This window comes from Chenopodium album, chromosome 17, assembly GCF_948465745.1.
Source record: "Chenopodium album chromosome 17, dcCheAlbu1.1, whole genome shotgun sequence".
Classification (NCBI taxonomy): Eukaryota; Viridiplantae; Streptophyta; class Magnoliopsida; order Caryophyllales; family Amaranthaceae; genus Chenopodium; species Chenopodium album.
In genome coordinates, this window is record NC_137850.1 from 41423082 (window position 1) to 41437934 (window position 14853).

Sequence of the window (14853 nt, forward strand, 5' to 3'; positions counted from 1 at the left end):
TGAGAAGTGGTAATAACGTGTGATTTGACATGACAACAGTGTTTTAAGATAGGTAAGATGAATGACTCAATTGAACTTGACTCCTCCTTAATTTCCCTATCCAAATTTTAGCGAGATATAAGATTCTTCGGTGAAAGAGCAAGGTATCCTCATCCCCAAAGCCTCCAGTGGGATTTAATCATATGATCACCATGTCATTAGATATAATTTATACAATTCTTATCATTAAATCAATAATACTAGGTATGCACAAAGAAAAAAAAAATGGAGGAAAAATGGATAATGTTTTGTTAAAATTCTACTCAGATTACTAATAAAACGCATGCATTGCATGAACTACATGAAAATTTTCTCTCAAGACCACCTTAACAATAATTGTACCACATGTAATCATAATATACACACCCTTATCTTCTTCATAACCTTCAATCTTGATCATTGTGTCGTTGAATCGACAAATAAGCAGTAGGTTATTTTAACACCAACTTATACAGATTAATTATTGTTACAAGTCTTTGTTTACAGTTGTACAAGGTGGTGCAAGTATGTAACTATGAAATATTAATGTTAAACACCGATGGGATCTGGTACATTAGTGCTAGTATGATCGCACCCTTTTCCTGGTGGTACAAAAGGCTGGTGTACTGCTAGTACGCCACTAGTCCCACCACGATCCCCCAGTGTATCATACTTTATACGGTCAGAACACCTTCCGGCCTGCAGTTCAATACGCCTCGTGTAAATTATGCCCTAACTCAATTGACACACAGTCAGATAGCAGCAGCAGCTTATAAAATCATGCAGCAGACTAATTGTTGTTATTGTAACAAGAACCAAGTTGAACTGACTGAATTTTATTGTACTTCTTGTTGCTTCAGTTATAACTAAACAATCATAGAACGAACATCCTTTCGGCCACTACTTTCACAATCAACAAGGCATCTAAGCACTTTCGAAAGGTAAAAGATCGAAAAGAAAGCATCAAAGACAGCAGTAAATTTAAAAATTCCCTAAGCAATAATTTCATTGCACTTGATTTTGTGCATGTTTGCACAGCTTCTACTGTAATAAGAATCATAATAAGATTCACTGTGGTCCATAGAATCCCATGACACGACGACAATGTTAGTTAGTCTATGATGCTATCAAGTCCTTCTTGAATTCAGAAACAAGCGTAAGGGTATGTTCAGTACAACTTCAGTCATGTAACAGAGTAATTAAAATAAACAGATCACTTCAAAAATCAAGAAATTATGCTAATTCAGCCAATTCAGGGTAGTATGTATGGTTCCTAGTTTACAGGCGTTCAGTCTTAAAACTAGCAATGACGATAACAATCTTTTTATATGATAACAATTCATAGTTGGTATGTAAAAGGATGAGGATGTTGTTGCCAGAGTTGGTCTTACCTAATGATTTTATACACAGTAGTTTTAATCTCTTTTTGTATATTTCTGCTGTTGCCTTGATACCAACAACCAACAAAAAGAAGATCAAAGATACACTAAACACAACAACTTTCCTACATTATTGGTACTCATTACTGTAACCGACAATCAACTTATATTTTCGCACTTACAACAGAAAACAACCATGATCAACTTCATGTAACTATCATTTTACTATTAGGACTTTCAGTACAAAAAGCAAAAGATTAAGTTGATGTGAATCATAATAATTTCATTAGGAAAGGAAGGAATGCTACATTTTCCATTGCAAAATTATTGACACGAGACAATAATTCAAGCTTGTCTGAATTGTGAACAAAACACGACAATTCTACAAGACAGAAAGAAATGGTAATACAATGTATAATACACTACACTATCATAAGGTACAAGAATATTACTGACAGTATGGTTTAATTTAACTCGAAATAAAACCTGGTTCACACAAATTTTCCTAAGGTGGGTGTCAATATTCAATACTATCCAATCGTACAGAAGAAAAAGATTGCAGTCGAGAAACAAAGATGACAAATAATTCTATGTATCATAGTACGTATATCATAAGAGTACATGATATTCTCAGAAATCAGAGGATATTAGTACTGACAATATAAACACAAAAAAACAGAATACATTAAGTCCTATTGACAGCTGATTATTTTCGCTTGTATATATCTCCAATTAAGGCTTAAAGTCGTTACTGAAACATCTTTTCTACTTAATCATCATTAACTATGCCCTTGTTGTATAATCTGCATGAATTATGCTCGAAACAAAGTTACTAAACACAACTATACATCCAATTAACTGTTCATATTGAAACTTTAGAGATGGAAATGAATGATTACATCTTTACTATAGCGTCAAAGGTCTGTTATCACATGTTGAGGCGACTCAGTGTCCTGCATGCCCTATAATTATGCATAAGTTGTGCAAATCAGTGTCATTGCGTGTTGAATTTCTCGTACTTAGCAATGTTCTATGCTTGTTGCGCATATGGTGTAAGTAACCTAGGAGTGCATATAGGCGCATAACACCTATTTATTAAGCATGTATATAGGAGGGCGTTTTGGGGTTTTCATTTTTTTTCCGTTTGATGTTTTCCTACCATGGTACATTCATATGTACTATTATGCTACAGTGGTAAATTCATATGTACTATTTTGCATGTATAATGTACAATTAAGTATAAGTTATCGTAATAGTACTTTTTGTATATTATTATTATTATTATGTACGTAGTGGTACTTTTTGCCATCATATTTTCCACCTTGGTCCACTTTCATATGACAAATTTTAACTTAATTTCAAGAATAACATCCTATATGTTTGCTAACATATACTCCCTTCGTTTTTTTTTTTTTTTTTTATTTGCATCACTTTCCTTTTATGGATGTTTTTTTTATTTGCATCACTTCTATATATAGTAACTTTATACCATTTTTTATTAATTCTCTCTCTTACTTTAACCCCCACTCAAATAATTTATCATTTCTCTCTCTCATGGTCTCCACTACTCTCTCTCACATACTTTCACTTTCATGGTCCCCACATTACTTTTACCATAAAATTATTCATCCACTCACATTATTATATTATACCAAATTCACTCTACTAAAACTCCGTGCAAACACAAGTGATGCAAATAAAAAAAAACGGAGGGAGTACTTCCTCTGTTTTTTTATACTTGCAACACACTTTTTATCACGTTTATCGATGAGGTGATTAAACTAGGTAAACGAATGAATTAAGCTATGAAATTTAAACCGTAGCAACTTATCCCTTTCTTCTTATAGGTGTTAAAATTTTGTAAATTAATTTATCCGTTTACCTAGTCTAAAATCTTCCTTAACATGCGTGCCAAAGGGGTGTGTTGCAACTAAATAAAAATGGAGGAAGTACTTAATTTCAAGTAGGTGCTATGTGCCTATAATTATTCGTAACCTAGTATGAATATATGAGCTTGACCGCATCTGATAACCCAAGCCAAAGTTAATCAGAGGAAACTGAAAATAAACAATTTACCCCAATTTAAGGGAAATTCCTAAAACCCTTCAAAATTATATACAGTCAACAAATAATTGTCAAATAAGACCAAAGGTACATACACAATTCAAACATAACACAAAATAAAAAAAACTCAAAAATTACTATTTTATTAATAAACTACCTAAATTGATAATCCTTTAACAAAAATTAGATAAAAGTAGATCGAGGAGATAAGAAGTGCTGTTGCAAGTTGTGAAGAGACCCTTCAAATGTTGCTAATTCCTTATAAGATTATATAATTATATAGTAGAATTGATAACATCATTAACAAAGTCGTTGTAGTATAGTGGTAAGTATTCCCGCCTGTCACGCGGGTGACCCGGGTTCGATCCCCGGCAACGGCGTTTTTCCTTTTATTTTTACTTCTCGTGTCAGAAATGCAAATTTGATTATTTTGAAACGGTATTCCATTTAAAGTGCATTTTGGTCCAGCCTAGATGAAAGGGCCCAATTTATTGAAGTAATGAAAGGCCCATTCTTGCTTTTTTATTTTTTATTTTTTTTTATTTTTTTTATTTTTGAAATACTAGTTTAGTTCCACGGTTTTAAACAAACACATTGTGAGATTTATTTATAGTACGGAGAAAGAAAGTTTTCTACTCCGTAAATTTTTTGTATACATGCTAAGTAATTTATATTGTAGCATATTACTTGTAAAATATTAAAAAAAAATTGAAAAAAAAAAAACACACACACACACACACAATGAACACTTTTGAACATTGACATATTAACATACCTATAAAAAAAACTACTTGGTCTCGGTAGGGACTAAGGATAAAGCATATTGAAGGTTTATTAGATAAAATAAAAAAAAAAAAAAAAAAAGTAGAAATTAAAAAAAAAAAAAAAATTATGTCAGAGTGACATGTGTAAAATTTGTTGGAGAAGAGATGATGTCAGCAACGATTTGTTTTAGTACTAGTTATTTGCCCGAGCAACGCTCGGATGTTAAGAGGAAAAAAAAATTATATTTATACAATTACATAATTATATAAGCTTGTATTTATTATAGATTTTGTATGTATTTAATATTTTATTTATTTAAAGTTGTTATTGTTCTATTATGTAGGATTTATAAATTTTTTTTTATAAATTATCTTATTATTTTTAACGGAAAAAAAATATTTTTGACGGGAAAATTTTTAATATAGTCGCGACACGTGTATTTCTAGAATAATGCTGGTGATTACTTTAGTATATAGTATTGATGATTAATTAGATTATAGATGTATAAATTTACTACTAGTGATTTTTTTTTTTTTTTGAAGGTTTGGAAATATCAAGGTATGAATACTTTGTTATTAAAGTGGTTTTGAAACAACTAAATGCCGCCATCAATCAATAAAAATAAATGATATCGACTTTATTATATTTTTTTTTTTAAACAAATCAATTCATTAATAAAAAGCCATCCGTCATCTACAAATGAAATATACATTAACAAATACATAAAATTGAATCAAATTAGGGTTTCCTGAATCAAAGCTACGATCGTTGAAAAAATCTTGCAGTGTGATACATCTCTCGCACACATCGCTGAAATATACAGCCTTTTCGGAGAGACGGTCTAACGATTTGTTGTAGCCGTAAGGATGATTTTCATCTGATTCGCTTGAACGCATTTGAAAACTTGACTACCGTTACGAGCGCGAACAAATCTTTACCAAAGAACTGACAATAGGGCAAAAAATGATTACCTCTTTGATAAACCCTAAAACACAAACAAGCCCTAAACATAAACAAACAACTAAACCAACAAAAACTAACGACTCCACCATAGGGAGATGGACGTATCTACAATGACTCGTGTAGATTTTTTTAAACCTAAATTGCAAAATTAAAGACTATTTCCGACCTAAACGGTCAAGATTTTGGAGAAACCCTAGAAGAGGAGAGGAGAGGAGAGGCGAGAGATATTGATATCGACTTTATTTGAACCTGACTCACTTACTTACTGAGCTCAACTATTTTGCTTAAGTTTGTATAATCACTTTGTTTAAGTTTGTATAATCACTTAAAAACTGAGTTTTGACTAAGCTTGTTTGTGAGTAATTTGTTAAGGTCTCAACTCATTAGCACATTGTCTCATTGACCTTATAATTAAATCTCCATCATGTATTCCTCCATTTCATAAATTTCTTTCCATCATTCATCTTATGTCGGTCCATGAATTTCATCTTGTATTTTCTTTAATTTTATCTTCTTAAAGAAACACTAACTTTAAATTTTACTTATTATACGTATATTATAGAAGATCATTGTTTTTATTCATTTTATTTTTCAAATTCAAATTACTATTCCTTTTTTTTTTTTTCTATTTTTCTCTTTTTGCAAATTATGTACAAAAAAAAAAAAAAAAAAAAAAATCTTAACATGATTTCATATTTTTATTATCAATCATTATGCAATTTATACGAAATAATGCCTCGTGCAGTGCACTAGTTCAAGGCAATATATTTATTTTGCCAATAATACTTCATAACAAATATAAAATGGGACCTTTTGTCCATAATTAGGAGAGTAATAGCAAATCTGCTACGAATTACATATTTAATTGGCTATATTTTGTCACAGTATATAAAAAATCTTTTACGTCATGCTATACGTCACATAGTTTGTTTGGACATTATTTCTCTGTTTAGCCATAATTAAAATAAAAAATAAATATCAATTTAGTTAACAACAATAAGGTCGTTGTAGTATAGTGGTAAGTATTCCCGCCTGTCACGCGGGTGACCCGGGTTCGATCCCCGGCAACGGCGATTTTTTTTTTTTTAAGTATTTTGGGTATACTGTCCATCATAGTTTATCTTAATTTACATTAATTGGAGCAAACATTTAAAAATGGAGGAAGTATTAATAAATCTACTATTAAGACGGAATTCTAAAGAACATTTTGCATATACTCGTATTGTTTATCATAACTTATGTAATTTTAGGTTGATATCATAAATTATTTGATTTTCAATCAATTCATATTCAATCACTTCTTATAGAGATGGGATACATACTGTTGGATGAAGAAAATTGCATTGTGTTTATCCTTAGTTGATAAACTCGAAATCATGCGGCTCATGCCTGTCAAGGAGGTGTCTGGTACTTCAGTGAGATTCAATGATAAAAATATAGGAAGTTTAGAAGAGTTTTATGTTGGATTTAATACTCAAGTTTGACAATGTAATTTGAACTAACAATGCGAAAACTTAATCCGGATAGAAAACATTTTTTTTGAGAGGATGTGGACTAAAAATACAATGTGTGCTAGAGAATGTATTAAAACTATATCAAGTAATGTGTTTAGGAAAAAAGTTAATTTGATTAGCATTTCTTCGTTTCTTAATAAATTGTGTAACGAAAATATTCTAAGGGTAATTCGATGTAAACCAATGTGCAATAATGGCCAATTATTATTTGCAAGGGTGATTATGAAAACACTTGCAAATTATAAGGTGATTCCAGGTAGATTAGAATGAAAATTTTGTATAAGTATTTCATTACAAGGACAAAATATCAAGTTTAGCTAAAATTGCAATAACATTAATACTTAAATTTGAACTAAGATCTTTATTCATAATTGTAATGCTTGGCTATATACTCCATATTATACATGTTACATATATACGATCGTTTATTCTCATAAAATCTAAAAGAAAAGAATCTGTTATAGTACAAAATTAAGTAAAATAACAAAATTAACAAAAATTTATGTATACTTGTAGAGTTATGCCTTAAATGGCAATTCAAGTATGTTACAAAATGGCTATATCATCTCTTTTGGAAGTTGAAGGTCTTGACGGCGAAAGCAAAGATGGTTGCAAAGAGGATGGTGAAGGCAATGACTATCCCGGCGACACCCCCTAGGAAGTCATGCTTGAAATCAAAGTAGCCTTCGATATATTTTTGAACTGTAGGCGGAGAAAAGGTGCTATCTGAGATTCTATCCTGTACGTCTCCAAATTGTGATGCTACTAATCCATATAATGTCCAAGACAATGGGCATAGGTAGTAGTACCATCTCCACCATACAGGAATTCTCTGTTACACAACAAAAAAAACAAGGTTTAGGAGCCAATAATTGAGCATTCTGTACATTAATATTCATATAACAATTTTTTTAACAGTAAGACGCGTATATTAAGATTTTTTTTTTGTGTTATATTTATAGTAACACTGCTAGCTGATCTATTGTAAAAAAAAATTGTAGTGCAGCTATGCACGACAAGTCGATTTTGAATTTATGATTGATGTATGAGAAGTTGTTTGGAGGAACTTACAGTTTTGGGGACAATGAATCCAGAGAACAGGTTCCAAATTCCGTAGAAGGCAGCAGCAACGATGGCAGCAACGTGATGGTTGGGTGTGATTGCCACAGCCATCATGCCGTAGAATGTGAAGTATAGGAGAGTGAAGAACATGAAGAACAAGTACCAGAAAAACTTGGCAGCAGTCCATTCAAACCCGATCATAGCATACACTATGATACCATAAGTTGCTGCTTGCATAAAAACGTATGGTATCTCAACCAACGCCTGAAATTCAATAGTTGCATTAGAATACTAACTAATAACATGGGATGACAAATTTTAGTAACAAGCAGGGGAGGCGAAGGTGAGACTGTAAGTACCTGCGCGAAAGCATAAGGCAAAGCTGAGTACATTCCTGCTGCCTTTTCTCTATAAAAGACACTTCTTTCGATAGACACTACAGGTTGGACAGATGATGCATTTTGCACTCCAAGAAACAGGGTAGAAGCATACATTGAACCCATGGCATTGATTAGATATTGTTGTTTACTCCTGGAAAAATACGAAAAATAACAATCAATTAGTACGATGAATTTCATGAACTCGAAGGATTGCTAAGTAATATTATAGGTTGAACACATAAAACTTACTTTTTGCCTCCAAGTTGCCAGAAGATAGTTCCGAAAGTGAGAGCAATAGCCACGGTAAAGATAAATCTGACAGCAGTGTAAGGAGTATTACGCCAGTAAGACAGGCGCTGTTTCCACAAACAAGCCAGGACTTGTGAGAAGAATGATTGGGAGTAGATAGTAGGGAAATAGAGGTCCTGTGAACCAGGTCGAGGCACTCCCAACTCTTGAATCACTGCTTTGTTTCTCCTGTATAAGTCTGAATTCCTGTAATGTTCTGTAAAGTCTACTCCAAGTGCTACCTCTTGTGCAGGAGTTGAGACCTCCAGCATCCATGTCGCGGGATTGTAACCATCTGTGATTTTCGGTACTCCTTGGATACTCTGAAGAATTCAAATGCATGTTAATTACATGAATACAATTATACAGGATTATGAAATGAAGTCTTAAGATTGTTTTATAGAATATTAATTTACCTCAAAGTACTTGATTAGTTCAGAAGAATGGTGTCCCAATGGTCCAACATATATTTCTTCACCTCCTCTTCTCATCAAGAATAGCTGCATTTATGGATCCTCTATCATTAGTATTCTGCCTAGAAATTCTTAGAAAGATAACAGTACAAAGTGGCCTCAATTGAAAAATTATTTACCTCATCAAAAGCCTCAAAGATATCGATGCTAGGTTGATGAATGGTACAAACCACAGTTCTTCCTGTATCGACTGTGTTTCTGACAGTCCTCATCACAATAGCAGCAGCTCTAGCATCAAGCCCTGAAGTTGGCTCATCCATAAAGATGATTGAGGGGTTTGCGACTAGCTCAACTGCGATTGTAAGTCTCTTTCGTTGTTCTGTTGAGAGACCACTCACACCCGGTAGCCCAATAAGTGCTCCCCTTAATGTGGTTAACTCAACCAACTCCATCACCTCTTCCACAAACATCTACATAAAGGAACAAAAATTAGTTTTAGCATAAAAAGTAAACATCCTTCAGCCTAGATTCGCCACTGCATAAACCTTAAGATATTCAAGTAACAATCAATAATTACACCTACCTCTCTCTTTTTAACATCGACATCAGGAGACAATCGAAGCCAGGCTGAGTACAGCAAAGATTCATGGATAGTGACATGGGGCGAGTGGATATCATTTTGCTCACAGTATCCTGAAATTCTAGCAAAAGTTTCTTGCTTCTTTGGGTAACCGGAAATCTTAATATCTCCATCGATGTAACCTCCAGTCTTCCTACCGGCAAGAACATCCATGAGGGTGGTTTTTCCAGCACCACTAACTCCCATAAGAGCTGTCAGAACACCAGGCCTAAAAGCTCCACTAACTCCTTTTAGAAGTTCCAATTTATCTTCAACCACACCTTGTTCTTTCATTTCCTGCATATTTTGATGCGTTGTATTGGTTAATAAAGTCGGTCATACTAAATCACTAGATAACAGAATGGGACTTGTTGATGAGACGTGTTTTTACCTGAGGCATGTCAACTGAGTATCGAATTTCATCAAATGTAATGGAATGTTGCTCGAAGGGAAGGACCATTCCCCTTTTCACTGGTGCTTCAACAACGATTTCATTTCCATTTTCTACATATTGATTAAAAATTGATTAAGCATTTAGTTTATATATACTATAACTATGCTTAAGTTAAGTAAAATCGGCTTGATCATCACCTTGAGAAGATCTTCCAGCAGTCATCTCCAAAGCACCACCACTTCTATTGTTCTTCTTTTCATCTTCATCATCAGGAACTGCTTGAGCTTTTCCAAATGCTGAATACATAACAACAATTTAGTATAATTCCTTGGTAATCAAAGGAAAAATGACTATAAAATTCAGCAAAGAAAGTAATAAAAAGCGAGTTTCAGAGGATCTTACGGTTGAGAAAAGTGAGAGCAAAAATGGTGAGGACATTGAAAACGAGGACAAATCCAACTAATGCTGCTGCACCAATCCAATACCAGTACGCGTATGGAAAGAAGCCTCGCCCTGTGAGAACTTCCACACCAAGTGATACAGTTTTCCCTGGAGTGATCTGTGAATTACAGGATAAAAAAAATGTTATAAACATGTTGTATGCATATATGAATGTCACAACATGAAGCATAAATGTAAAGAGATCGTACTTTTTTCCATTTATCTCCAAGGAACTCGTTGACAAGTATAGCATTCTGAGCATACATCATAGGTGAAGACCAGTAACCCCATATCCACCATGGCTTGACATCGTCTGTTGAAATCGAAAAACAAACATAAGCATCAAGGGAATGTATTAACTAGTTCATTGAGCTTGATTATAAGACTAGGATTTTGTTATGAATCATACTTCGTGAGAGAACGAATCCTCCTAAGGCAAAAAGTGCTAGCAAAGAAAACGCTCCAAATGTATTCGCGACAATCATATTTCTCCCTAATGATCCAATGGCTCTAAATAGAGCAGAAGCCATCTGATTTACTAGGATCAATATGAGGTAATGCTTAAACAACCTGCAAGAGATCGAAATTTATTATTTTTCATCAAGTAAACATGATAAGTTATAAAAGGCAGGAATTAAAAAAAAAAATGTGAAGAACTTAGGAGTTAGTACCTTGCAACACTAGGTTCAAACCCAATGACATAGTATGTGATGAAGGTCCAAACAGCGCATTCAAAGATGGTTATAGGGATCTTAAGGATCCAACCGGGAAGGGCATAAGCCCACCCAGGGAAGAAGAGGAGGTCTCGTTGCTTGTAGAACACCGGAAGTTTTGCTATTGTCATAGACATCTCTGCCATACCATTAAACATAATCATCACGACCGAGAAAAATAGTGCACCGGTGTAGATGTTACCATCTGTGACGTTTTCCCTATGCATCTTGGTACGGAAGAAGACGGTCATTGCCATGAAAGCCATTATAGTAAGCTGTTGCACAACAATTTACAATGAAACATTATTAGTAATTTAATCTTCATATATATAATTCCTTACTGATGTCATTAAAAGTAGTGTAAAAATGAAGGCAAATCAAACCTGACAAATCTTAAAGATGTAGACAAAGGAGTTCCTCTTCATCAATAAGTACTCTCTAGACATGTTTGCTTTGATGTATTCCTTTCGTCCAACACCGTACTTGTGCGTTGTTAGAGCAGCCGGGTGGTTTTTAGTCTTGTCAAAGGGGACACTGAGCTCTTGAGCAATCTTCCTTCCAACATGGAAAGACTGGAATGCCTCGGCGAATTCCTTGGATGTAATGAAACGGTAAGGCTCATTCCTTCTTATCCAGTATTGTTGCTGATCTTTCTTAGAAGTAACCTGTTATATCATTATGCACAAAATCATCTCATTAGAAACAAGAAGTGTATACATTAAAATGTTTCTAGGAAAGGTTTTATGTTGGCTACTTACTTCCTGCAAGAAATCAGCAGCACCTTTTCTGTCCGGACACTTGAACCCCATAGACTCAAAGAACTCGAGGACATGCTCTCGAAGACCTTGGTACACAATAAGACCATCCGAAAGAAGGATGATATCATCGAAAAGGTTGTATGTTTCGGGTGCTGGTTGTAGAAGAGATATGACCGCGGTTCCATTCATAATGTGGACTGATTGACGGATTGAGTTCACAATTTGGTATGTAGTAGAACTGTCTAAACCAGTTGATATTTCATCCATAAACAATGCCTTAGCTGGACCAACTAACATTTCACCTAATTTAGTAGAACAAAATTAGAACTTAGTATAAAAATATGAGTGATAATTTTAGTATTAACTTCCTAAAATTAAGATTATGTTCTTACCAGTTGTAACTCTCTTCCTTTGTCCACCAGAAATACCTCTAATCATCTCATCTCCTACCATGGTATCAGCACAATTTTCTAATCCTAAAATCTTTAGGATATAATCGGTAACGACATTTTCCTCTTCACCTTCAACTGCTGAGGCCTACAACATCACAAATTAGTTAAAGATTAGTACATCACAATTTTTAAAAAGAATAGGTTTCATGAAAAACAGAGTCCCCTGTTTTTTCCTCTGTTTTTCTAATTCAACTAATCTTACAAGTCAATAACTTGTGTAACATTAAACATTTAGTTATTCTATATCTTTGATTAAATAGTCAAAATTGTCATTATAAAAAAACAGAGTCCAAACAGAGTCCCCTGCTTTCGATGTTTTAATTATACCTTCATGAAAAGATCAATGTCGCGATCAGGCTTAATGTTAGCTTCCTTCTCCCTTCTAGACAACTCAGCCAACATTTCTGCAATATATTCGATAAATGGAACAATTAGTTATCAATTGAGTATTGCGTAGGAAACATTTGTACAGATTAATGGAAAAGAACGAACCATATCGATATCCAACACCCTGGAATCTAGCAGCATAAGCAAAGGTTTCTCTCACAGTCATTTCACCAATATGTACATCATGTTGGCTAATGTAAGCAGCTGTTCTTTGTGGTACAAATTCATTCATGTCATGTCCATTGTATGTTACTCTCCCAGAAACCTGTTTATATTAAAGTTCATAATAAGATTTCTAATCTTTATAAAAAATTATACATATATTCAAACTTATACTAAGCTATAAACTATATCAATCAATATATTTGACTAAGTTTTCCTTAAAGAGTATAAAGGTCCAATTGGTGAAAAAGAATTGTGAAAAACACAGAACTTGTATTTTGACTTTTCTTTGATAATGATGGGCTCGGAAAAATTAGGAATTTATCTAACTAAACCATCCCGTCTCCTCATAAATATATAAGAGTGGTAAAAATAATTAAACTCTAAGAATCGTGATCAAATTTCAAAGGCTATAATATAGTTATTTACGCGTGTAAATGTATTAATGTTCCTTTTAAAGACTTAAACAAGTAGATTAACCCATTGTACATGAAAAAAGATTATGTACCTTAAGATCTTTGTCGAGCTTCCCTGCCAAAGCTAGAAGCAGAGATGTTTTACCAGAACTTGGTGGACCCAAAAGTAATGTCATCCTACAATTATTGAATATAAACACTAATTAATTATTAAACATGAAAAAATAAATAATTAAACTTTGCTCATAAAAATTTGTAATCATATTTTTTGTTTCTTTATTCAGTGAAATAATTTACCTGTTTGGCTTGACAATACCACTGATATCATGAAGAATAGTTAAATGCTTCTTTCGGTTGGGAAGTAGATGCAAGTAGTTCAAAGCACCCTCAACAATATTTGTCAAAAAATTAACAAATGATGGTAAAGCTCTACTTCCAACATATACTTCTGCTTCAATATTTAAATTTTGGTACCTCACTTCAATTGTCGGAATATCAATCCCAACCCTGAAATTAATTAAAAAACGTATCATGTTTAGCTGTTCTCAAGTATACCTAAAGCTATTGTAATTAGTCGATATGAATAACCAATAATTGTACAAATAAAACATAACTAGTATCATGTAAAAAAACAAAAAAAAAATAAAAAAAAAAATACCTTTCAATTCTGTTCTTGAGTTTTAACAAGAATTTTTCATTATCTTCTTCAGTAACATTAATCAACCTTTGAACAAGATTCTTTTTGTCATTAAACCCAAGGGCTTGAATATCAATCTCATTACCAACACCATGAGAGGCCGTCAATATACCTTTCCTTAGACGATCATACGTAGGAAGTTTCTCAAGAGCAGCCCATTTTAGAGCCTCTTCATCATCCTCCTCCCTCGTCGATTGCGAAAACACTGCGTCCGACCTTTGGCTCCTCCATACCGAACCATTTCGTCGTAAACTCCCACCAAACTTAGCCATATCCGCCCCATCCATACTTCCTTAATAACAACAAATTATAGCCAAAAATAATACTTGTTACACCTCTTTTTCTTCGTCGTTATCAAATCCAAAAACAACCCAAATTGCTTTCGATGATTAGTACGAATGAATCAAAAAATTGTTATGATTGTCAAAAAAAACAAAAAAAAAATTTATGAAACTTGTAGTAAGACTGTTTGGGTTGCTAAATAATAAAAAGCTTAGGTTATGTATATATATATATGAAGTATAATGTGGACCGTTTATGTTAAAGTAAGAAATATATAAAAAGCTAAAGTGTATGAAAAGATATGTAAAATGAATGAAATGAATTGAGAGGATGACGAAAGAGGTGATGACTTTATATAGGAATGAAGATCCATTAATAAAGGAAGTTTCTTACTATTGGAATCAATGAAGTAGTTGAGAAAGGGCGGCCTTGAGATTTTTCAAGGGTTGAAAGTCGTTATTCTTATTTTAAGAGTTTTCCCATTTTCCAGGGAGGTTCTAATTTTTTTTTTTTTTTTTTTTTTTTTTTTAGATTTTAGTGATTTTTGTCTAAAGTATTCTCATTTGGCAACGTTTTCTTGTTTTAGGGTAATAATATGTCTAATTATTTGATTTTGTTTATTTTGATTTCGTTAGATTATTCTTAAGCTCACTTTACAATATATTCCGATGTATTTTCTAGATGTA

At 33.1% G+C, this 14853-nt stretch overlaps 1 protein-coding gene and 2 non-coding genes across 3 annotated transcripts; 2 read left to right on the forward strand and 1 right to left on the reverse strand.

Moving 5' to 3' along the window:
- Nucleotides 1-3769: 3769 nt before the first annotated feature.
- TRNAD-GUC (transfer RNA aspartic acid (anticodon GUC)) lies at nt 3770-3841 on the forward strand. The gene has a single exon. It is a non-coding gene; the product is annotated as a tRNA-Asp (tRNA).
- Nucleotides 3842-6190: 2349 nt separating this feature from the next.
- On the forward strand, nt 6191-6262 carry TRNAD-GUC (transfer RNA aspartic acid (anticodon GUC)). The gene has a single exon. It is a non-coding gene; the product is annotated as a tRNA-Asp (tRNA).
- A 775-nt stretch (nt 6263-7037) lies between these two features.
- Nucleotides 7038-14463, reverse strand: LOC145589734 (pleiotropic drug resistance protein 1-like). Its single transcript, XM_081646413.1, has 21 exons — nt 13847-14463; nt 13486-13695; nt 13281-13365; nt 12716-12875; nt 12551-12627; nt 12164-12308; nt 11772-12073; nt 11397-11678; nt 10972-11288; nt 10710-10870; nt 10510-10613; nt 10262-10418; nt 10057-10155; nt 9857-9969; nt 9430-9762; nt 9026-9316; nt 8850-8933; nt 8395-8756; nt 8125-8296; nt 7775-8029; nt 7038-7535 (listed from the first exon to the last, which is right to left on the reverse strand). The coding sequence occupies exons 1-21, from the start codon at nt 14170-14172 to the stop codon at nt 7266-7268; spliced, it is 4305 nt and encodes a 1434-aa protein (XP_081502539.1). The 5' UTR covers nt 14173-14463; the 3' UTR covers nt 7038-7265.
- Nucleotides 14464-14853: the final 390 nt, after the last annotated feature.